Source organism: Arachis ipaensis, chromosome B10 (assembly GCF_059453495.1).
Source record: "Arachis ipaensis isolate K30076 ecotype BB chromosome B10, ASM5945349v1, whole genome shotgun sequence".
Classification (NCBI taxonomy): domain Eukaryota; kingdom Viridiplantae; phylum Streptophyta; class Magnoliopsida; order Fabales; family Fabaceae; genus Arachis; species Arachis ipaensis.
Window position 1 is genome coordinate 141,214,290 of NC_142435.1, and position 23,939 is coordinate 141,238,228.

General features: G+C 30.7%; 1 protein-coding gene across 5 annotated transcripts; it reads left to right on the plus strand.

Annotated features, from left to right (window-relative positions):
• Positions 1–6,220: 6,220 nt before the first annotated feature.
• On the plus strand, positions 6,221–11,528 carry LOC107623124 (uncharacterized). 5 transcript variants are annotated; one of them, XR_015880972.1, is made up of 3 exons: positions 6,221–7,970; positions 8,072–8,131; positions 9,541–11,528. XR_015880972.1 is itself a non-coding variant. In XM_021114310.2 (2 exons), the coding sequence occupies exon 1, from the start codon at positions 6,348–6,350 to the stop codon at positions 7,953–7,955; it is 1,608 nt and encodes a 535-aa protein (XP_020969969.2). In that variant the 5' UTR covers positions 6,221–6,347; the 3' UTR covers positions 7,956–7,970; positions 11,183–11,528. The 5 variants fall into 5 exon arrangements, 3 of the variants coding, with proteins under 3 accessions (XP_020969969.2, XP_088340502.1, XP_088340512.1); XR_015880973.1 differs by lacking the exon at positions 8,072–8,131 and having other exon boundaries at positions 9,541–9,787; positions 11,183–11,528; XM_021114310.2 differs by lacking the exon at positions 8,072–8,131 and having other exon boundaries at positions 11,183–11,528.
• The last annotated feature ends 12,411 nt before the right edge of the window (positions 11,529–23,939 follow it).

Below are 23,939 nucleotides of genomic sequence, written 5' to 3' on the forward strand. Positions count from 1 at the left end.
CAGTCTCCCCCTCTTACCGACATCATTTAATGTCTCGAAATCGACGCATCCCAATCTCATGTACCAATCTTTCAAAGGAAGATTTTGGGAGTGACTTTGTAAATAAATCTGCCAGATTGTCACTTGAGCGGATCTGTTGCACATCAATTATCCCTTGATTTTGAAGATCATGAGTGAAGAAGAATTTGGGAGAAATATGCTTTGTTCTATCGCCTTTGATGTATCCGCCTTTAAGTTGAGCAATACATGCTGCATTATCTTCAAACAGGATAGTTGGAGCTATCTTATGATCAATCAGTCCACATGATGACAGAATATATTGGATCAGACTCCTCAGCCAAAAACACTCGTGACTAGCTTCATGAATCGCCAGTATTTCGGCATGATTAGAGGATGTTGCAGCAATCGTCTGTTTCGTAGACCTCCATGATATAGCTGTTCCACCATATGTGAATAAGTATCCTGTTTGAGATCTCCCTTTATGTGGATCAGACAAGTATCCGGCATCTGCATAGCCAACTAGTTGTGACTTGGATCCATAGGGATAAAACAATCCCATATCAACCGTCCCATGAAGATATCGAAAGATTTGTTTGATTCCACTCCAATGTCTTCTGGTTGGAGAGGAACTATACCTTGCTAGTAAATTCACCGCGAATGATATGTCAGGTCGCGTATTATTAGCAAGATACATTAGCGCTCCGATGGCACTAAGATATGGTACTTCAGGACCAAGGATATCTTCATTTTCTTCTTTAGGACGGAATTGATCCTTTTTCACATCCAAAGATCTTACGATCATTGGGGTACTCAAGGGATGTGACTTATCCATATAAAATCTCTTCAAGATCTTTTCTGTGTATGTTGTTTGATGAATAAAGATCCCATTTTTTGTATGCTCGATCTGCAGGTCGAGACAAAATTTAGTCTTTCCAAGATCTTTCATCTCAAACTCTTCTTTTAGAGTTTTTATAATTGTTGGAATCTTTTCAGGAGTCCCAATGATATTTAAATCATCAACGTACACAGCAATTATAATGAACCCAGATGTAGTTTTCTTTATGAAAACACACGGGAATATATCATCATTCTTGAAACCATTTTTGGCCAGATACTCAGTAAGATGATTATACCACATTCGTCCAGATTGCTTTAGACCATATAAAGATCTTTGCAATTTGACTGAGTATAACCCTTGCGAATATTCACTAGATGGTTTAGATATCTTTAGTCCTTCAGGGACTTTCATATAGATATTCCGATCTAATGAGCCGTACAAATAGGCTTTTACCACATCCATTAAATGCATATGCAGTTTATGATATGCAGATAAACTGACCAAATAACGCAATGTTATCGCATCCACTACAAGAGAATACGTTTCTTCATAATCTATACCAGGCCTTTGTGAAAAACCTTGTGCCACAAGTCGGTCTTTATAGCGCACACTTCATTTTTCTCATTTTGTTTTCTCACAAATACCCACTTATATCCAACAGGTTTTACATCTTCAGGTGTACGGACTACAGGTCCAAAGACTTCACACTTTGCAAGTGAGTCTAATTCAGCCTTCATGGCTTCTTCCCATTTTGGCCAATCCTTCCTTTGTCGACATTCTTCGACTGATCTTGGCTCAAGATCCTTACTTTCATGCATGATATCTAATGCCACATTATATGCAAATATTTCATTGACAATTGTCTTATTTCGGTCCCATTTCTCTCCTGTAAAGACACAATTTATCGAAATCTCGTCATTTTCACAATTTTCAGGTACCTGAACGTCTTCTGGCGTTATATCAGAATTTTGGACAACTGCAGGTGTCTCTCCTATGTCTTTTTCAACAGGAATATTATTTACCTCTTTTCTCTTTCGAGGATTTTTGTCTTTGGAACCGACAGGCCTGCCACGCTTCTGGCGTGTATTTACTTCCATGGCTATTTGTCCTACTGGGACATCAATTCGAATTGGGGCATTTTCCGCCCTGCCATGCTTCTGGCGTGAATTTGCTTCAGTGGCTACTTGTCCTACTGGGACATCAATTCGAATTGGGGCATTTTCCGCTGGTATATAAGATTTGGTTATCCTCTTTGTATCAGAAAATGCATCAGGCAATTCATTTGCTATTCTTTGCAAATGTATAATCTTTTGAACTTCCAGTTCACATTGCCCTGATCGAGGATCTAAATGCATCAATGATGATGCATTCCAGTTAAGCTCCTTTTCAGGAAGCTTATTCTCTTCCCCTAATGTTGGAAATTTTGATTCATCAAAATGACAATCTGCAAACCGGGCTTTAAACACATCACCAGTTTGTATCTCAAGATACCCCACTATAGAGGGAGAATCATATCCAACATATATCCCCAATTTTCTTTGGGGTCCCATTTTGGTGCAATTAGGTGGTGCAATGGGAACATATATCGCACACCCAAATATTCTTAAATGGGAAACATTTGGCTGCTGGCCAAAAACTAATTGCATAGGAGAGAATTGATGGTAACTCGTTGGCCTCAAACGAATAAGTGTTGCAGCATGTAAAATAGCATGCCCCAAACCGAGGTTGGGAGATTTGTTCTCATAAGCAAGGGTCTAGCAATTGATTGGAGGCGCTTAATAAATGATTCTGCTAACCCATTTTGTGTGTGAACATAAGCTACTGGATGTTCAACACTTATTCCATTAGCCATACAATAAGCATCAAAAGTTTGGGAAGTAAATTCACCAGCATTATCAAGACGAATTGCTTTGATTGGATTTTCTGGAAATTGTGCTTTTAATCGAATAATTTGAGCCAGTAATCTCGCAAACGCCAGGTTGCGAGAAGATAATAAGCACACATGTGACCATCTCGAAGATGCGTCTATTAGGACCATAAAATATCTAAAAGATCCACATGGTGGATGAATAGGTCCACATATATCACCTTGAATCCTTTCTAGGAATTCAGGAGACTCAAATCCAATCTTTACTGGTGATGGCCTTAAAATTAACTTCCCTTGAGAACATGCAGCACAACAAAATTCACTAGTTTTAAGAATCTTCTGGTCCTTTAGTGAATGTCCATGAGAGTTTTCAATAATTCTTCTTATCATGGTTGTTCCCGGATGACCCAAACGGCCGTGCCAAGTTATGAATTCATTTGGGCTAGTAAACTTCTGGTTTACAGTGGCATGTGATTCAATTGCACTAATCTTAGTATAATACAACCCAGATGAAAGTGAGGGTAATTTTTCTAATATAACTTTCTTATTTGAATCATGAGTTGTGATATATAAATACTCATGATTTCCCTCATTCATAGTCTCAATATGATATCCATTTCGTCGAATATCTTTAAAACTCAACAAGTTTCTTCGAGACTTGGTAGATAATAGTGCATTATTTATTATAAATTTTGTTCCTCCAGGAAACAAAATTATAGCTCTTCCGGAGCCTTCTATCACATTGCCTGAGCCAATAATAGTATTAACACATTCTTCTTTTGGCACAAGATGGGTAAAATATATATCACTTTTGAGAATGGTGTGCGAACTTGCACTATCTGCAAGGCATACATCTTCATTACATATCCTTGCCATTTTCTTCAAAAACAAATAATAATAAAATGAGCAGTATGCACAGTTAAATTGAATATTTGATCAGAATCATTTTTCTAAGAAACACTGTACATAAAATATTGTTATATACTGAAATTTTATTTTAAAATTTGACACATTTAATAATTTCAAAATTCATAAACATTAATATTTCATTATTTATGTACATCACATTTGAAACTTAAATACATAGAAAATAAAACTTAACAATAAGTTCTTTACATTATTTATTTACATATATACTTCACAATCCCACGTATTAAACTATTCCATCATTGATCAAATGTCCAATATTTCCTTCAGGATCCTCAAAGAAATCAGATACATCATAATGAGTGGTGGAGTTCTCAGCATCATTTGAAACAAAATTTGTTTCCTTTTCTTTGTCGTTCTTTTTCAAAGATGCCTGGTAAAGATCGACTAGGTGCCTTGGGGTACGACAGGTACGTGACCAATGGCCCTTTCCACCACAGCGGAAACACTTCTCCTCGGTTGATTTATTCTGCCCGATATTCCTTTCTTTATCCCACTTCTGGTGAGATCCTCTCTTTTGAACATAATTCTTTTTCCTTCCATAATTTTTCTTATTATTAAAACCTTGCTATTTACCTCTTCTGGGGTAATTTGCCCCATTTGTAAAATAAAAGATATATATAAAATAAAGATGTATAAATAGAAGACTCTAGTATTAAAATAATTAGCTCAATAATAATTTATATATATATAATAAAATTATATGTTGTAATGTGTATATATATACAAAGATAGAAAGAAGTATTAAAAATAAAGAGAGAGAGAATTGCATATTTTTATTGTTACTATCTCAATATAATAAAGATGATTAATATTGCTATTAATATTATATACAAAGAGTAATAAAAAAGAGAATTTAGAATACTAATAAAATAAAAGAAGAGAAAGAATTGTAGTAGAAATATAAAGAGAAGAGTATTTGATTGCAACATAAAAGAAAAGTATTCGTAAGAAGTGAGAGAGAGATGATTTGTTTACTGCCTTTTACTGTCTATATATTTGCATCAATTCATGCCTATTTATAGGCGTACAAAAGTAGTGTTAATTAATTTCATTCAGTATTGAAAAGTGAATTCTTATCAGTAGTGAAAAGAGTGAACCGCCCATTAAATGGGCATCCACATAATCACGCTTATCTTAACAGAAACCACGGAAATAATAATAATAAGTAATAATAATAATAGCAATAGTAATGTTAATAATAATAATAATAATAAATAATTTAAATTTTACCTATTAAAATAAATTTTAATAAATAATTTAAACTAATAGAATAAATTATAATTAAATTAAATTTTAATAATTATAAAATTTTATTTAATTATTTTTGTTAAAAATAAATTTTTTAAAAACAAAATCTCAATATAATATAATAACTTATAAATAACTAATTATTTAATTTTTAAAAATTTAGGATGTTATAGCAGAAGTCTATGGAAATTCAAATTCAACAAGCAATTCAGCGACATATTCACTAACAACAGAGCACAAATTCAATTTCACAGACTCAGTTCACAATTCAACAAGTCCAAATTGTGCAATTTATGAAGAACATGTAAGAACTCCTCATAATTCTAGAAAAATTGCTACGCTCTCAAATAGAACAGCAACTTACCAGAAATTGCATATGCAAAATTCGAAGAACACCTGGATCTACATTTGACGCATTTGGAGGAAACAATTCTGGCCGAGGAATAAGTTGCCGTCCAGGGCGGCGGAGCAGCAGTGGAGGGGTTGAATCTCCCACCGCCAAAGCCACCATACTCGTTTACAAAGGCGGGCGTTGGCCGGGCGACAGTAAACAGCGCTGACGAAGCTGCAGTTCTACATAAAGGCAGTGGCGCCGAGGTCGGCGCCGTCGCAAAAGAGGAAGGAGAGGACACCGTGCATGATGGAGGCGGCTGGATCCAGAGCGGTGAGGACGGCGTCGTGAGTGGTTCCACGGGTGTGCTTCGCGGCGGCGTTGTCACGACGCGAGGAGCACCGAACGGTCATGTGGAGGCAGCGGTGAGTTTCGACGGCGATCTTTGCGGAGGTTGGTTTTGTCGTGCTTCTTCGATTGTTTCCAAGCCACCACTACTGACGGCGGCGGTCTTTCCCTAGGAGCGCGACGATGAGACTAGAATAGAGCAATGGGACACGGTGGTAGTGGAGGGTGCGCATGGGGCAATCAACGGACGGTGAAAATCGCGGCGGCCGACGTGCTCCATGGTCGGTGGGAGTCGTGGGAGACACAAGAAAGAAGGGGGTTTATGGGTAATGCACAAGGGGATTAAAGAAGGTGAAACGACGTCGTTTTAGTGCGTGGGGACTAATATGTCTTCTTTTCAAAAGTTACAGGCCACGTGTCATCCAGTAACGGGCAGGTCAGCACCATGTTTGCCACGTCAGAGTTTTTTGTCGGGTCCAACGGAGGGATAAATTTGTCTACATTTTGGAGGGGTCAAGGACATGAATGTATTTTTCGTTTCTTAAAGACGAAAATATCTGCAGAAAAAAGTAGGGACTTATTTGTCCTTTTTTCTAAAATTTATTATTATTTATTAATAAAACATTAATATGATAAAATTGAGTGATAATAGTAAAAGAAGAGATAACTCTCAACCAAAAAAAAAAAAAAAACTGCAGCAATATTTATCCTCTCCCAGGAAGAAAGGCGATATTAAATTATTTATGTTGAAGTGAAACCCCACCGCCAAACTCATTCCAACCGCAATGGGAAGACCATCTTCCACAATCGAAGTCCCTAATGAACGACGCCGATTCGACCATCGCCGCACCACTCCTGATTCCGACCACTCCGACGGTTACCGCCGCAGCCGCCGCCGCCGAAGCCCTAGCTATGACTCTTACGACCGCAACCGGGACCGCCGCCGTGATCGCCGCCGATCAACTTCACCTGAGCGTAGAAGCCCTAGGCCTACCGCCTACAACGACGGACTTCCTAACGGCGACGTCCTACCGAAGAAATTCGGCCGTCGTAGCGGCGGCTCGTACCTAGACCGTGACCGCCGCCCGGATTCTGATTCTGACGAGGAGCTGAAAGGATTGAGCTTCGAGGAGTACCGGAGGCTGAAGAGGCAGAAGATGCGAAAGTCGCTGAAGCATTGCATCTGGAACGTCACGCCGAGCCCTCCTAGGCGCGAGAACGAACAAGAATCGGAGGAAGAAAGAGCTGAAGAGATCACTGTGAAATTTGGTGTTGAAAAAGGCGATTCGAGCGACAAGGAGGTTAAACCTAGCGAAAAATCCAAATCTGAACCAAAATCGGAGAAATTTTCCGAGTCGGAAGCTGAATCAGATGACTCGCGTTCGAGGAAAAAGAGGAGGAGGGTTTCTGGTTTGAAACGCAGGAGAAGATCGAATAGCGATAGTGAATCCGAGGAAAATGAATCCGATTCAGAGGATAGTGAATCTGAATCAGACGATTCAATTTCAAGGAGGAAGAGAAAAAGAAGTTCAAAATCGAAGCATAGGAGAAGGAGAGAGTCTAATAATGATAGTGAATCAGAGGGAAGTGATGCTGAAGAAGAGGAGCGCAAAAGTAGGAGGGGTAAGAGGAAGAGTGGTAAGACCAGAGGGAACAGAAAGAAGAGAAGGTATAGTGATTCTGATGAGAGTGAAGAGAGCGAAAGCCATGATTCTGCTTCTGATTCTGACGACAGCGGAAGGAGAAAGAGGAAGCATTCTTCGCGGTCGAAGAGAAGCAGAAGAGAAAGAAGAAAACGAAGAAGTAGAAAATCTGAATCAGAAAAAGAGGTTTCTGAATCAGAAGAGGAAAAGGGTTTTGGTGATGCAAAAAACAAAGCAGTAGTTGAAGAGGTGATGAAAACAGAGGTGGATCCCGAGGCTTTGAAATTGAAGGAACTATTTGAATCTCAGAAGAAACCGGCTTTAGATAATGAACCCGCTGTAGGGCCAATGCCTTTGCCAAGGGCAGAGGGTCATATAAGTTATGGGGGAGCCCTTAGGCCCGGTGAAGGTGATGCAATTGCACAGTATGTTCAGCAAGGGAAGCGTATCCCACGAAGAGGTGAAGTGGGTCTTTCTGCAGAGGAGATTCAGAAGTTTGAGACCCTTGGTTATGTGATGAGTGGTAGCAGGCATCAGAGGATGAATGCCATTCGTATTAGGAAGGAAAACCAGGTTTATAGTGCCGAGGACAAGCGTGCTTTGGCTATGTTTAACTACGAGGAGAAGGCCAAGAGGGAGCACAAGGTTATGGCTGATCTGCAGCGGCTCGTGCAGCGCCACATTGGGCAGGATGTTGGCCCAACTCATGACCCTTTCGCTGCAAAAACCTCGGATGGTGCTGATGCTTGATTTCTTTCATGCATGGTCAGCTAGTTTTACTCTTTATCTTGTAGTTTGTTGCACTTTTAGACTATATTTTGATTGTGCTAGCTCCATGTTTTTTCACCATTTGTTGGTATGTGTAGACTTGGAGAATGAGGACAATGTTTATCCTTCTAGTGAATTTGTATGGAATTCCTTTATTGGTAGGTTATATATGTCACAATTGCAATTTTGCTTAGTATGTTACTACTACTATTGAAATGAGTTTCTTTTGATGCCTCTGATTGCTTGTTGGAGAGAATGGACTTTGTAGAGAGCGGTTACTGCATGTTAACTTTAAATTCTTCTTAGTTTTATATCGGCCTGTTTAATTTTTTTTTTTTGGTGAGTCATTTGGATTACACAATTCCAAGTTTTCCTCTGGTTTTTAACTGCTACTGCTGGTGTTATTTATGCATTTGGTTATGGTATAATAATGATATGCATTTTCTTGAACATTCTTCTCCATTGGACTCTTTAAACTCAGGACCAAAACAGTGGTATTGTTTAATAGGCATTTTCTTGACTAAATATATTGGGCAACTTAAGGTTTTCTCCTGAATTTTTAGATGTCATTAGTTCATCATAATAAACATCCGTTGTAGATTTAAATAGTTGTAAAATGTCTATTTTACCCTTATTAAAAGTCATGGTTTTTTCTTCCAAATCCCTATTCCACCCCCACCCAAATGGCTCCCTGATTTTTCCCTCATCATATTCTCCCCCTCCTCCTCCTCCCCCCCCCCTCTCACCCAACAAAAAAAAATCATCTCTCCTCCTCCTCCTCCGGCATCGCAAGGATCTAGGAAGTAAGAGTTTGAGATAAAAGCTTTTCCTCTATATTGTCCCTTGTGGCATTCTTAATGCAAGCATTGTGACGGTATTGTTGCTGGGAGAACGGTCTAATAGGTAGTGGCTAGACTGGAGGTCATAAGCAGTGAGGATGTTGAAGGGCAGGAGGGGTTTGGCACCATGGAGAGTAGCACAGGGTTTGACAATTTCAGTGGTATGAAGGTGGTTGTGGCAGCAGTAGTGAAGTTTTTAGTTACATTCGGTTGTTAAATGCTATTTCTACATACTCTCTGTTGTTTTCGGTTGCTGTTGGTGGGGGCGACCAGCCGCCGGGGGTAGCGGTGTTGTGGAACAGCTGATCGGGTGGGTTTTTCTGCTGGTGCTAGTGGTGGGTTGGGAGGCAGTGGGTGTGATGGTGATGGGTGGTAAGGGGAAGGGTAGTGAGTATTTTGTACAAACGTAACTGAGAATATGAGAATTGTTTGCACATGCAGTAGGTTGATGTAACAATCAAAACTAAAGTGTGTATGTGCAAATATTAAAGTGCCACAAGAGAGGTCCCTATAGTCTAATAAATTATATAAACACATCCAGCAATGATACTTCTCCATTGATTTATTGATCAAACTGAATGAGCTCGCCATAATCTCAGTACAATGGCATAATACAGATGAACCTTCGAAATGTGTCTTGAAAGTTGAAACAAATAGTTAATATTACTTATTTCTGTTTATACTTTTTTCGAAATCTTAACGTGTCCTTAAATATATTTTGGTGACAGCTGCCAAAAGTTTATGTGCCGAAGTACAAGAATGAAGGAGAATTTTGGCTCTCAGTGTGCAACACAATTCTTTTTATTGGTATTGAGGCATGTAATAGCCATTGGGATGTTTTGGCTGAAAATGCTTCATCTGTCATATGCATCGACTATTCCGTTTCTGCGTCCCCTTCCTCTTTCGATTCTCACGTTCAGTGAATATTGCTAGAAATGGTTCTTGTTCCTTATGTTAAAATACTATCCCTCAGTGGTAAGTTAATGCCCAATAATCAATGTTGATTTTTATGGTCTTTTATTGTTATAGTTGCATGAACATATGTTATCATAATTATGCATCATCTAGTTAAGTTTAAGAGGTAATTGGGGGTGATTCTACATGTCCTGAAAATATCTTGCCAGGAATAGTTGCTGTATATGTGGCATATTTGTGTGGCATGATAGATATCATTCATGTTTTCAACAATTTAAATTACTCTATCGTATTATGCCACTTAATTAGTAAATAGTTTTAGCAAACTTTCTTGTTCGGCAGTTTTTTTCTTTCTTTTTTTGTTAGAAGCAAGATTACTGATAAGCATTACATTTTTACATGATTGTCATTGAATTGACTTGTGAAGTGTTGTAGTAGTACTCAGCAAATCTTGGTTGCCATCGGTTTTTGGCCTAGATTAGAAAACAGTAGTTGATTGACGACAAAGGTACCGAGAACTAACAATTAAAATTGCAGTCCCAAGGTCCCAGTTAGTTCTAGGCATTGATGCAGATGGAAAGTCAGCACATGGGAAGATTATGTTATCTCGCCTATAGTTTAATGATGTTGATAGGGAATTTATTTTTAACTTTTGAATGAGACTAGTGAAGGGAAGCCTTGGAGCAACGGTTGAATTGTCTGTGTGACCTTAATGTCACGGGTTCAAGCTGTGGAAACAGTCACTGATGTAAATATCAGATTAGATTGCGTACATTACACCCTTTGAGTGCGGCCTTTGTCCGGACCCTGTGTTGACGTGGGATGCTTGTGCATTGCTGCCTTTTGAATGAGACTAGTGGCTTTAATTGTTTGCACTAGACAACTAGTGCTCTTTAAATATGTTGTTTCATTGTATATCATAGATTTCTGGATAATTGACTTGGTTTGTCATTTAGGTGTCACCTCCTTGTAGTTGTTTTGGCTTCATCGATATTGTGGTTATCCTGACAATCTGTGAGTAGCTTTTGCAGTATACCATGAATGTAAAAATGAGTAAACTCCCAACTTGGTCCCGACAAACTTTGCGTTGGTAATCTCTTCTCCCACTATTGAAAAAAAAAACATATAATGTCTCCTATGTGTGTCTGTGATTTTGTAGGGGACAACTAATTTGTCACTCGGAATGTCAAATTTGTCATTTTAAATTCTGAAGGATCATCGGTCCCGTGGTTTCCGTAGTTAGAAATCTCAAGTGTACTAAAAAGTGGTGATTGACGAGATTGATCAACACACAAATTGCTATAAACCGAGTTGGGGATTTACTCGCAAAATATACGCAGTGTTTCCTTATGCTTAGGAAAGCAATTTCTCGCAGCTTCTGCTTTTAAACCGAGTTATTGTCCTTCAGCACTGCTTCGCCTTTTGTGTTCTTATGAATTTCATCTTCTTCTGCAGCGAATGAGCATAACATGTTTAACTAAGGTCACTACTCTCTTTCCATACCATCAGTTGCAACAGCAAAGCTGCATCCGGGTACTACCAGAATACCAGTGTATCATCAAATTCATGATTTTGCTGAGTTTCGAGTTGTTGGACCTTGGTGAGTGGCATGTCTGTTGTTTTCTTTGAAATTGGCAGGATTGAGAAATGCTTGTAATGGGTATGGAAAAATTTTGATGAGTAATTATTACCTACCCTTGATTGTCAGATGTTACATTGAAAAGAATGACATGACTAATTAACTTTGTAATGAAAACATGGTATAAGAAAACTTGTGAAAATGTTAAAGTAGCATTTGAGAGTGAGATTTGTTAACCAAAGTATTTCAACCTAATAAGATGGTAGCTTATATTGCCAAACCAAATTGATTCTTTGTTGTAGATGCTTGCACATTACTACATTAGTTACTGTTTGGAAACAATACATAACAGAAGGATTATTGCCATGATTTTTTTTTTTTTTTGGTATTTATTACCATGAATTGTGATTTCTAAAACCTTTGAAAATATAAGGAGTGCATATTGTCATTCTTAAATTGATAATATTACTCCTGATTTAGAGATGTTATTTTGCAAGATAAAGTACATCTACAAAAAATCACCAAATAAAAAAGGAAGTACATCTACAAAGAGATTTTATTAAATTGAGATTTGGGAGTAATACTATTCACTTCTAAAATACAATATTGCTAAAATCTAAAAGTTTTAAGTAAAAGTTAAGTTTTATTTGTGGTTCCGGGGATTGCAAGGATATTCTAGAGTCGTAAACTAAATAAGATACAAAAGCAATGGCTAAATCTAGCATCTAATTTCTCAAATAGTATTGATCATTTGATTATTTAATATCACTTCCAATGACTTATAAATATTTTATATAGAATTATATATAATAATATAAAATTTAATTTTAATATATTATCAATATAAAGTAATTTTATATATATATTCAATTAAATAACTTCATATCAGTAAAAATAATTATTTTATTACATAAATAATTATTTAAAAAAATAAATATAATTAAATATATCGTATAAAATGTTTTAATCTATCAGTCCATTAAAATTAAATTCAATAACATAACGTAAAGTAGACAGTGAAACTTTGTTGGCATTAATCTAAACTTGAGACATGAAATAGGTGAATCGCTCAAGTTGAAATAAGTTATGTATTCTTGAGCCGATTTCGTAAGAAACTTAAATACTTGAAAGATGAAAATATTTTAGTCTTCTAGAGCCGATTTCGTACACAATATAAACTCCCAAGTGAGATAGAGACAATAGAATTCTTAAAGGCCTTCCACATGGCAAAAGGGCATTGGAAGCATTTTAACTTTTATTTATCGGAGTCTCGCTTTTTATATTTATATGAATAGTTAGAAATTTATTTATGATGAAATCATATAAAACAGATGAGAAGATATATTCCCAATTATTACCTTTCATGTAAGACTTTTGATATTTTAAGTATTAAATTAGTTATTTGTATATAATATATATTAAAATATAAAATATATATTAAAAATATGGTAATTTACATAAATAAAATTATTGAAGGAAAACGTTATGCAAATATAATATTGACAAATTCTAGACGCAAATGCAACAAATGCAATTGTATGTAATCCGCTACATTCTGTAGTGGAATCCAGATACACGTAATCCGCTATATCCTTTGGTTGAGAGCATACATAACATAAACTGCTAGATCCTGTAGCAGTTTATGACCAATTTTGTGAAAACATAATCCGCTACACCTTGTAGCGGATTATGAGAAGAGTAGCTTATTATATAAACTTGTGTAATAGTAACAATCAATGTAGCAAAACGAACGAATTGGTACAAAATGTAATCGTCATTTGTAATAAATCGTACGACCAATATAATTTTACATACTCAAAATTTTCATGATTTCTATATTTTAATTTTTTAAATTTTCTCTTTTATGTTTCAGTATTTTTTATTACCAACAATGATATGTTTTTCACTTGTATATGATTTTTTATCTATTCAAATTAAAAAAAATAACTTGACATATTTAAATTTATAAGTATTCAATTGTACTCCATTATATTTTTTTTTTCACTTTTTTTTTACGTTTCTTTTATACTTTGTTAATTAATTAAAAAATATATAAATTTTAGATATATTAATCTTAGGATATATTAATAGGTCTCGTACGAGCTACTACTAGTAGAATAGAGTTAATCCTAATGGTTGTTGATGACAACATCGAAAATAATCTTGGATTTATTTTTGTTTTTGTTTCTTTATTTTTCTGTTTTTTTATTAATTATTTTTTCTCTTTGTTGCTCCACTTAGTTGTGTTGAGCTCATTTCTTTAAAAAAAAATTTACTTTATGCCTATTCATGTGTAAATGTTGCAGCATTAAAAATCCTGCTAAATGTCATCACCCCTACTTATTACAGAGATAAGATATTCTTTGGTTCTTTAAAAAAAAAATCAAACTTAATAAATAAAATTATTACATATTTTTAAAGTTAATATAGACTAATAGCCTTATATATTAATTAATATCTACATTTTAAAAACTATTATAATATTTTAAATTTTAAATTTAAAAACACCTAATCTTTATTGTAATATTTTTAAATTTTAAAAGTTATTTTATTAAACGCATTTATTGTTATTTGTGTTTATTAAAAATTATTTTTAATTTAATTTATCAAATACATATGCCTACAACTTTTAAAAAACTAGTTTTTAAAAGTTAGCTTTTACAATAATGTATTTTTGCAAATGACCATTACATTTTGTATCAATTCGTTTATTTTGCTACATTGGTTGTTACTATTACACAGGTTTATATAATAAGCCACCATCCTCATAATCCGCTACAGTGTGTAGCAGATTATGTTTTCACAAAATTTGGTCATAAATCGCTACAGGATGTAACGGTTTATGTTATGCATGTTCTCAACGTAATTCGCGAGAGAGTATAGCAGATTACGTGCATCTGGGTTTCGCTACAGGATTCCTGTAGCGGATTACATACAATTGCATTTATTGTATTTGCGTTTGGAGTTTGTCAATGTTGTATTTGCGTAATGTTTCCTTCAATCATTTTATTTATGTAAATTGTCCTTAAAAATATATAAAATAATAAATATATTTATACACAGGTATAGTAGATTGAGTTTTTGTATATACATTATTTTTTTTATGAATTTTTTTCTCATCCTAATAACCAACTAATTAATTATTAGTCATTCTTTGCAAAGCTAGATGAAGTATATTCCATTATGCTGGAAATTGATTCTAAAAGATAAAATAAAAAATGGCAGCATCAGAGCCTTGAGAAAAACCTTAAATATATGCCACTGACTAATTTATTATCATGATGCTTAGCTTGTTTGGTGATCAAGCTTCTAATCAATATTTTAAGAAGATAAACAGAAAAAGTCGTTTTCTTTGAGGTAGTTAATATCTAAGGATGATCATAGATATTAAATAAACTGCCAAAAGGCAAAATTTGTAAGTATTTGAAGTTCTCTGTCTCTTTCTTTGGTGTTACCATTTGCTTCATTTTATTTATATCTTTTTGTTTCTTCTATTGACCTTTATATTCTTTCTTCTTAGATTACTTTTTATTCCATTTTCTTCTATTGTCTTTAATTCATCATTGTAAAATTATTGGTGTGTCAAAAATTATCATACTAAATTCTTGCAATGCCGATTCATTTACAACTTGAACTTTCTTATTTTTTTTTCTAAGTCTAACTTTTATTTTTTATAATTCATATAAAGTAAAACATATTTTGTGTAGAGTTTTTCAATAGAAAATTAAATATGCTTTTATCATTCAAGAAATTCTCAAGGGAAAAAAAAAGTCTCATATTTATATCTTTGCAAGAAAAAGTTGCACAAAAGTGTGAAATTTGGTAGATACATAAATTGCAGGTAAATATATTTACATTAACATCGTTTAATCTAAAATATAAAAAAATAAAACTTTAATTTTTGCTAATAACTCTTGCATTAATACCTCAGCTTAGTGTTTATATATATATATATATATTTGTTTCTCTTTTACTTCTTCTTCTTCTTGGTTTTTTCTTTTTTTTTTTTTCTCTGTTTTCTTCTTCTTTTCTCTTTCAACACGTTTCTTTTTTCAATTTTGTTTTAAAAAAAAATTGTTTTGGTTTCATAAAATTTATGTATTAATTTAAGGTCATATTTTTTTATTATTTGACAATACTTATTAAATTTAAAACTAAAAACAAAAAATTAAAATGGGATCAGATTACAATTATTAATAAAAAGTTTAATTTTAATTTTAACTATATTGTTAAAGTGTTGTCAAAATTTTATAATTACTATAATTCCAGAATTAATAGCCATCTTAGCATTTACTATGTACATACTATAAAGGAAAACCCACCAAAAATGCACTCAAATAATTTTGTCACTGATGAAAATATATTCAAATTTTGTTATCGATAAAAATACGACAAAAATGTCCAACATTAAATATGTATTTTCAAAAAATATTTTAGAAATTGAATTTTGATGCGGTTTTTTGCAACTATGATTAAAAAATATTTTTATCCTAAAAATTTAGTAATTTTTCGTTAAGTATATATATTTTTTTTGTGATTTTTTGTCAAAAACCAATAATATTTTTAAAAAATCACAAAAAATCACAAAATTTTAAGAATAATAATATCTCATTTTTCTAATCATGCCTGCAAAAAATCGCATCAAAATTCAATCTCTAAAGTATTTTTTGAGAAATACATATTTAATATTGGATATTTTTGTCGCGTTTTTTAAATTATTTGAGGGCATTTTTGTCGATAACAAAATTTGAATGCATTTTTGTCAGCGATAAAATTATTCAACTGTATTTTTAGTAGCTTATCCTACTATAAAACTCTAGAATGAACCTACACTAAAGTGAATCCTTGACAAATATTTTTTGTTCCTAAAATTTGTCAAAAATTTTAAAAATATTTTTAAATTTTATTTTATTTTAAATTTGTCTCTAAAATTTTCATTTTATATCAAATATACTCATGATAACCAAATTTTTAAAAATTTAAAACTAATCCAGCAATCATTTTATAAAAATAAATACAAGAAAATCAGATAATTTCATAAATATATATTTTAAATTATATTATTTAAAATATAATTAAAAAAAATATTTGTTTCTTATTTTTATTGATTACTCTACGCATAGTCAATGAAAATAATTTTAATGGATGAAAAAAGTTCTCATTTTATTTTATTTTTATTAAATAAAAATTCAATCATGCAATAAAATTATATTTACTTATAATATTTATTTATATATTATTTATTTATGGATCAATCAACTTATTTTATTAACAAATAAAATGATTTTATTTCATAACTCATATATTGAATTATATTTTAAATAATATAATTAAAAATATTTAAAGTTATAAATATATTTTAAAATTAATTATTTTCTTTTTCTCTAATTTCAAGGATATAAATTATATTCTCTCTTTAATTTTAAACACATTAATTACACATAATTTCATTTTAATTTTTGTAGTCTAATTCTAACTACTTATTTAAATCTAATATCTATAATTAAATCCTTTCATTTTTCATATAAAAATATCTTTTTTATTATATATATATATATATACCTCGACTCACCGAGTGACCACCACCAACCAAAATGTATCCCAATGCAACAACACCAAAATGACCAACATCAAACCTGTAATATAATTGTATACCCATTCAAAGTTTTTTTTTTCTTTTTTTTTAGTGAGCAAAAGGAGACTTTTTTTTTTTAATTAGGAGTGAAACTTGAATCCGCGATCTTTAAGTGGGTACGAAGAAATTATGCCATTTAAACTATAATTCGAAAGGATTTTTACTGTCACATAAATTTCAATATATATTTAATTAGATATGAAAAATAATAACACCTAAGACTTAGCTTGAAAATGATAATCAGAGTTGATGTAAGAGAACTCTTAACAAATAACATAAAGGCCTAATTTGTATGTATCTGCATGTCTTCTTTTTGTTTTTTTAGTAAAAATAATATACCATCAATAAAATAAAACTTCTGTATTTCTACAGGTTTATTTCAACCCTAATTAATAAAACTATATGAAAAATGGAATTGGTCAAGTTCTAAAACGGTCAAACCTAAGTCATTTTTTGAGTAGTAGAATCATTCATGGTTGAATTCAAGTAAAATGGAGACAAGTTATTTCATAAAAGCCTTCCACTTGGCACAATAATAGGGGGGAAGCTATGCCAAATGACCAAATTCATTTGAATAAATGCATAATAAAATTATATATATATATATATATATATATATACATGCATGCTTATTAATGGAGAGTGATGTTGGGTTTAATTTTTTTTTTTTAAATGTGTAAAGTGTAATTTTGTTTTATATGTGTGTCATGGTAAACAATATAATCACAACTTGAATATATGAAAGTAATTAACATGATGGGATATTGAAGTGTAAATTAAAAGTCTTTACACTATATATATTGTGTTTTTTTTTTTTTTTTGGAACCATGTATGTTATCATTATAGGTTAGTTTAGAAACTACTTTTAAAATATTTTGATATTATAATTTTAAATATGTTAATCGATTTTGGTAATTTCTATTAAAGTACAAACGATTTTATAATTTAAATTATGTTATGATATTATTTTATGTTTTTTATTAGTTTATTATTAACTAGGTTGATTATATGCAAAAAGTTATATTTTTAAAAAAATAAATGTTCACTGTAGTAATTTCAAAAGCACAAATAAAATGAGCAATAGTCACTGTTATTAATAATGAAGTACACTTCTTTTTTAAGCATTTGCATTAAATACATTCAATATAACATGATTATATCAAAATGTTTATAATAAAACATATTTCTTAGCTAGTAAAATCAATCTACAATTCTTAAATTTTTTGTATAAAGTGTTTATAACTGAATCTCTAGAAACAAATATTTGTAAAGAACTTGTCAGCGAAAATAAAATATTCTAATGTCATCGTATGTGTTATATATATTTGTTGAATTAATCAGTTAATATTTAAAATATTTTGTTCTCATCTATCGACAGATGTTTTTTAATTATTTTACAAATTCAATGTTTTATATCTTTAATTTTAGTCTTCTACATCTCATGAGATAAAAACCTACAAATTTAGGAATTATATCATGATATTGTATTAAAGTGTAATACCTCTTAATTAATTTGCCATCAATAATGCCAAGAAAAATTAAACATGGTAACATATAATTATTTAATTATTATTTATGACAATTCATTTTTGCTTTTAATTAAGAATATATGAAATACATGAAAGCTAAGTTGTGGGGAACTGCTGATTTCTGATATTAATTAATGGAGGGGTTATGCACTTATGCCTTCATTTATTTCTTACTTACATCACGCTGATGATTATACTTTTTGGTGATTGAGGCTTGAGATCAAATAAAAAATACAGATTAAAAAAATAGTATATATGATATAATAGTACTAGAGTTAATTTGGGTTGGTCTAGTTAGCTCACTAGTCTACTTAAGTAAGTGTCAAGGGTTTAAATCTCGTCTTATAGACGCAGCAAGTCAGCAACTCATTAACCACGTAGAATTTGATATTTTTATCAAATTTATAATTAGTTCTTTATATTTTTTTCTTACATTATTTTTAATTTTATAATTAGATATTTTTTAGTAAAAAAAAATTAGACTTAATTGATTATTTTTTTGTAAATCAAAGATATTCATAATTAAAAATCTAATTAGATCTTTAACTGTATATATTTTTGGAGAAATATTCTATTAATTTTAACGAATTTGACATAAAAAGACTTAATTATAAAATTAAAAATAGCAAAAATATTTGATAACAAAAAAAAATTAACCAAAAATAATCAGAATTTATCTTATTTAATATTTATTAATTATTATAATAAAATTAATAAATATTAAATAAGACAAATTCTAATTTTTTTTTGTCAATCTAATATTATTATAAAAATAATATAAAAATTAAAAAATATATAAAGATTTAATTAAAAATTTAATAAAATTATAAAAATTAACCGGATAATTAAATCTATTTTTAATTTATATCTAAGGGATGTTTGATTAAATAAAATTAAATAAATAAACAGCTTAAAGGCAAAATTTGTCAGTATGTGAAGGACTATGTCTCTTTTATTCTTTTTTCATTGGCAAATTTATTTGTAGTAGACTTTCCAACTATATGCAATTGCTTTCATTTCTTAAATAATGTTTGTTTCTTCCTTTGACTTTCATTTTGATTGCTATACTTTAACAATTTCAATTTTTCGCTGAGACTATATTTTCACAAAAACAGGAAAATCAATTGTTATTAGGAAAAGGAGAGAGAGAAAGAATAGTATAAGTTTTGTATTATGTTATCTAATTTAATCCATCATGATAGATTATCGGTTAAATAATTGGTAAAAAAATAATTATTTTTGCTGATATGATAATACTTAAATAAATGATTTTATATATACAAATTAAAAATTTAATTTACATTCACATTGTCATATGTAATTAAATTAAATATAACTATATTTAGTTATATTTTGAATTTTCCAAAACCAATAGACATGTTTAGAAAGTGGTTATTTTTTAGATAAAATACCCTTTTGTTTTTAATTAGTTACACAAGGTTAAAACTTTTCTTTCATTATTACTTCAAATGCCACTATTCTCAAATAATATATTAAAAAAAATTCAAAAATTGAAATTAATATTTAAATTGATCTTAAAATTTGTCTCAAAATTTAAATAGATCTTTAAAATTTTAATTATCTTAATTTAAATCTTGAATTTTTATCTCGTAATTTATGTTAGTCTCTCAAATATTCCTGTTAATACTATGTTGACGTGACATGCTAATATTCCTAAGAAATTGTTCATAAGAAATTCCTGTCAATATTTATATAATGAATTTAAATATTATAGTTTGACCGAGTGATTAAGACTTAAGAACTGCATAATTAATTATACATATATGTAAGAAAAATTAAAAATAAAAAGGAGGCTGCCCCAAATAAACAATAATTGGTGGCAGTGGTGTTAGTTAGTTAATATCGATGTCATCATAAAATTAATGCAAACAGCTTAAAGGCCAAATTTGTCTTATCTGCAGGTCATTGTAACATTTATTTATTTATTTATTTATTTTAAAAACAAATAATTGGTTTGCGTCTATTTTCAAGTAACAATGCTTGTATGATTATTTTCTTCTTATTATGAATAGGTCACATCATTCCCCTTTATGTTATTAGTTATTACATTAATATTACTAATTTTTCTTTGTTTCTTTTTGGGAATATATAGGCTTTTTTTTTTTTAACTTTAACCTTTCTCCTTTGTTTTTATTCAGGCAACATTTATTCCAAGAAAGTCAAAGCAAATGAAATGAACCCAAATGTAAAGAAATTTGTTCAATTTTCATGAATATATATCATTTCTTTCCGTAGTGTTAAATGGGTTTAAATAATTTAGTCCATTTTTTGCACAAGGAAAATACAGGATTATTATATGTATAAATTAAAGATTGCAATTGAAATGAGGTATATATTCATTTTAATAATTTATTTTTTTTAATGTATTTATGAAGAGCGACAACAATAATTCACAATGAAACGATTCTTAAGTTGGGCCAGAAATGTCACAATCTTATGACGAAAATCCCATAAATAGTTTGTACAATAAGGATACCATATGATAACATAAATTATTGATCAATCAAAGGTTGATGACGACATAACAAAAAGTTTTTGAAGAAAATAATATTTAATTAATTTTTTAATTAGGTTGGACTTGGCATGTTGTTCATGGTGGGTGGTGGGAAGCATTGAAGGAATCGTTTTTCTTGAACTACATCATCAAAGACGAACACAAAATATTAGTTACCATTTTGTGTAATATATGGTTAATTAGATGAGAATGCAATACCTTGTTGATGGGCTTGAAAGAGACTTATTTTATTTCTATCTATTATTAATAAGATAATATTATAAATTTTACTGGTTTGGTTTAATTTAAGAGTTTAATTTTGATACACTGACAATGTAAAACGTTTTATATAGTCATGTAATCACAATCGTTATATTGAATAATCGTGATCAATATATAAGGTAGTTATTTTTACTAAAGTAATGTTATATGATTAGATGTACGTATAAAACGATTTTCACTCAAAATTATATTCTTGATTTAAAGAGACTTATATTAGATTTTTCAGTAATTTCTTTTTTACAAAAATACTTCATGTATATTTAATTTCAAACACTTATACTCAAATATGAAGAATATTCTCTATTCTTTTAATGTATATTAGTGTAAATATATACTCATTTTCTATATTTTAATAATAAATAGTCAATGTCGGCTGCTATTTAGGTATACATGTAACATTTATTATTTTTTTTATTATTCCTAAATTTTAAATCTAAGACATTCTGTTAAAATGTTAAAATTCTAATCCTACAATGGTTATCAAATATCTTTTAACTTGGGTGTTTTGTTACCACTATTCTAATAACATTAATTGAAACTTTTTAAAATAATAAATTTTGAGTGAAGAAATAATATAAAAAAGGTTTAATTACTCTGTTAGTCTTATAGTTTTATGAAATTTTCAATTAGGTCTCTATACTTTTTTTTCTTTTTAATTGGGTCTTTGCACTAAATTTTTTTTTAATTAAGTCCCTGTTAGTAGTAATTGACTTAATTTTATAGGGACCCAACTAAAAAAAAGAATTGGTATAAGGACCTAAATAAAAGGAAAAAAAAAGTGTAGGGACCCAATTAAAAAAAAATTAGTGCAATGACTCAATTAAAAGGAAAAAAAGTATAGAGACCTAATTGAAAATTTCGCGAAACTATAGGGACCAATAGAGTAATTAAACCTATAAAAAATTACTAATTCATTGAGAACCATTAGATGTTTCTGCCATAAAAAAGTAAAAAAAAAAAAAATATCGAGTACTTTTAGAATATTGATTTACAAAATCCTTATAAGGATATAGTTGGTAAAATTTTTCACAAATAAATTTAGTGAGTAAAATTATCTCCGGCGGCCAAACATACTCTCATGGAAGATTTGTTTGGTAATGTGAAAAGAATCCAAGGTTCAATTATATAAGCCAAAATGATAGAGAGTATTGCCAAGATTTTATTTATATCTTCAGTAAATATTTGTTTTTTACTTCATTCTTTTCTCTTAACCATACATATTAATATCGAACTATAAAGTCCATAAAAGTACCAACAAATTTAGTATAGATAATCACAATTACCGATCAATTGTAATTAAATGGTTCAAAATTGAGATATCAACTTTAGCTTGTAATGCATTCTAGTTTGTAGCACATAGATTTTGGCTATTCAGTTGTTTCATTTGGTGTTTTTATTGATAAATCATGAGAATCCATTTTGTCTCTCATTCATGCCTTGTGGATAGTGGCAAGTAACTAAAAACTATGGGCAGGACATGAAACATAAAATTACAAAATCAATAAATCATGGATCATAGATTACACATGAGATTGATCACATGGTATAACAAGTAACTTGATCTCTTAATCAAAGATTAGTCCGCTTAATCAAGTGTCAGGAGTTTGAATCCTGCCTTATGCATGTAATAACCCATTGACTAGCGGTAAACCTTTAAATGGAGTTTCGATCCACGACGGATTAGTCTTTAGTTTGTCGGGTTAGGAGATACCGTACGAAAGTAAAAAAAAAAAAATATCAATTTTAGTTACTAATATTTGGAAAGTCTTAATTTTGTTTTTAATATTTGAAACGTTTTATTTTTATTCTAAACTTATTTTGTCTTACTTTAATTTTTTTTTGGTCAAAATTAAAATTTTTTATTCTAAAAATATTTTTTCTTCCATTATGATTTTCTTCTAATTAACAGCAAAATATTAATTGTAGTGATCATGATGATGGTTCTAGTAATTTGGGAGTGAACGTAGGAAAAAAAAAATAGAAAGAAAATAGTATACTATTTTTGAAAGAAAAAGTTTTAACTTTAATCAAATGATGAAAATAAAGATAAAAATAAATCATTTAAACGTTAGGAACTAAAATAAAACTTAACTAAAATATTATGGAATAAATTAAATAATACTTTATTGCACATAACTTCAATTAGGACTGGAAAAAAAAAATCAACCACATATAATTAGTTTGTATCATATAGAAAGCTTGAATGAACTTAAGCTTAAGTTATGTATGTTGAGGCATGGAACATGATGTTCTCAAATAAGATCACATTAACTAACACAAATCTATGTGCAATTTTTGCCCCATTGCCCAAGTCAGAAAAACTAGTTTCACCAATTACAAAGTCTTGAGACTCCGCCAAATGTTTGGATATGAAAACCAATATCTTAAGAAGAAAACAAATACATGAAAACTAATCTAATCACTGTGACTTGGTCAGCACCAAAACCATAAAATAAACTTAATTTAATTGATCACTCACTAATCACTATTCCAATCCCCACATATAAAAAGCTTTAGCCAGCTCATTTTGCAAATCATAGCAACCAAGCTTTTAGTACCTTCCAACATTCTATAATCTTTCAACTTTCAATTCCCTCAAAAACTTTCAAATAAACACAACTTTAGAGGCTACAAGTTACAACCAAAAAAGAAAAAGTTTTAGTACTTTTTTA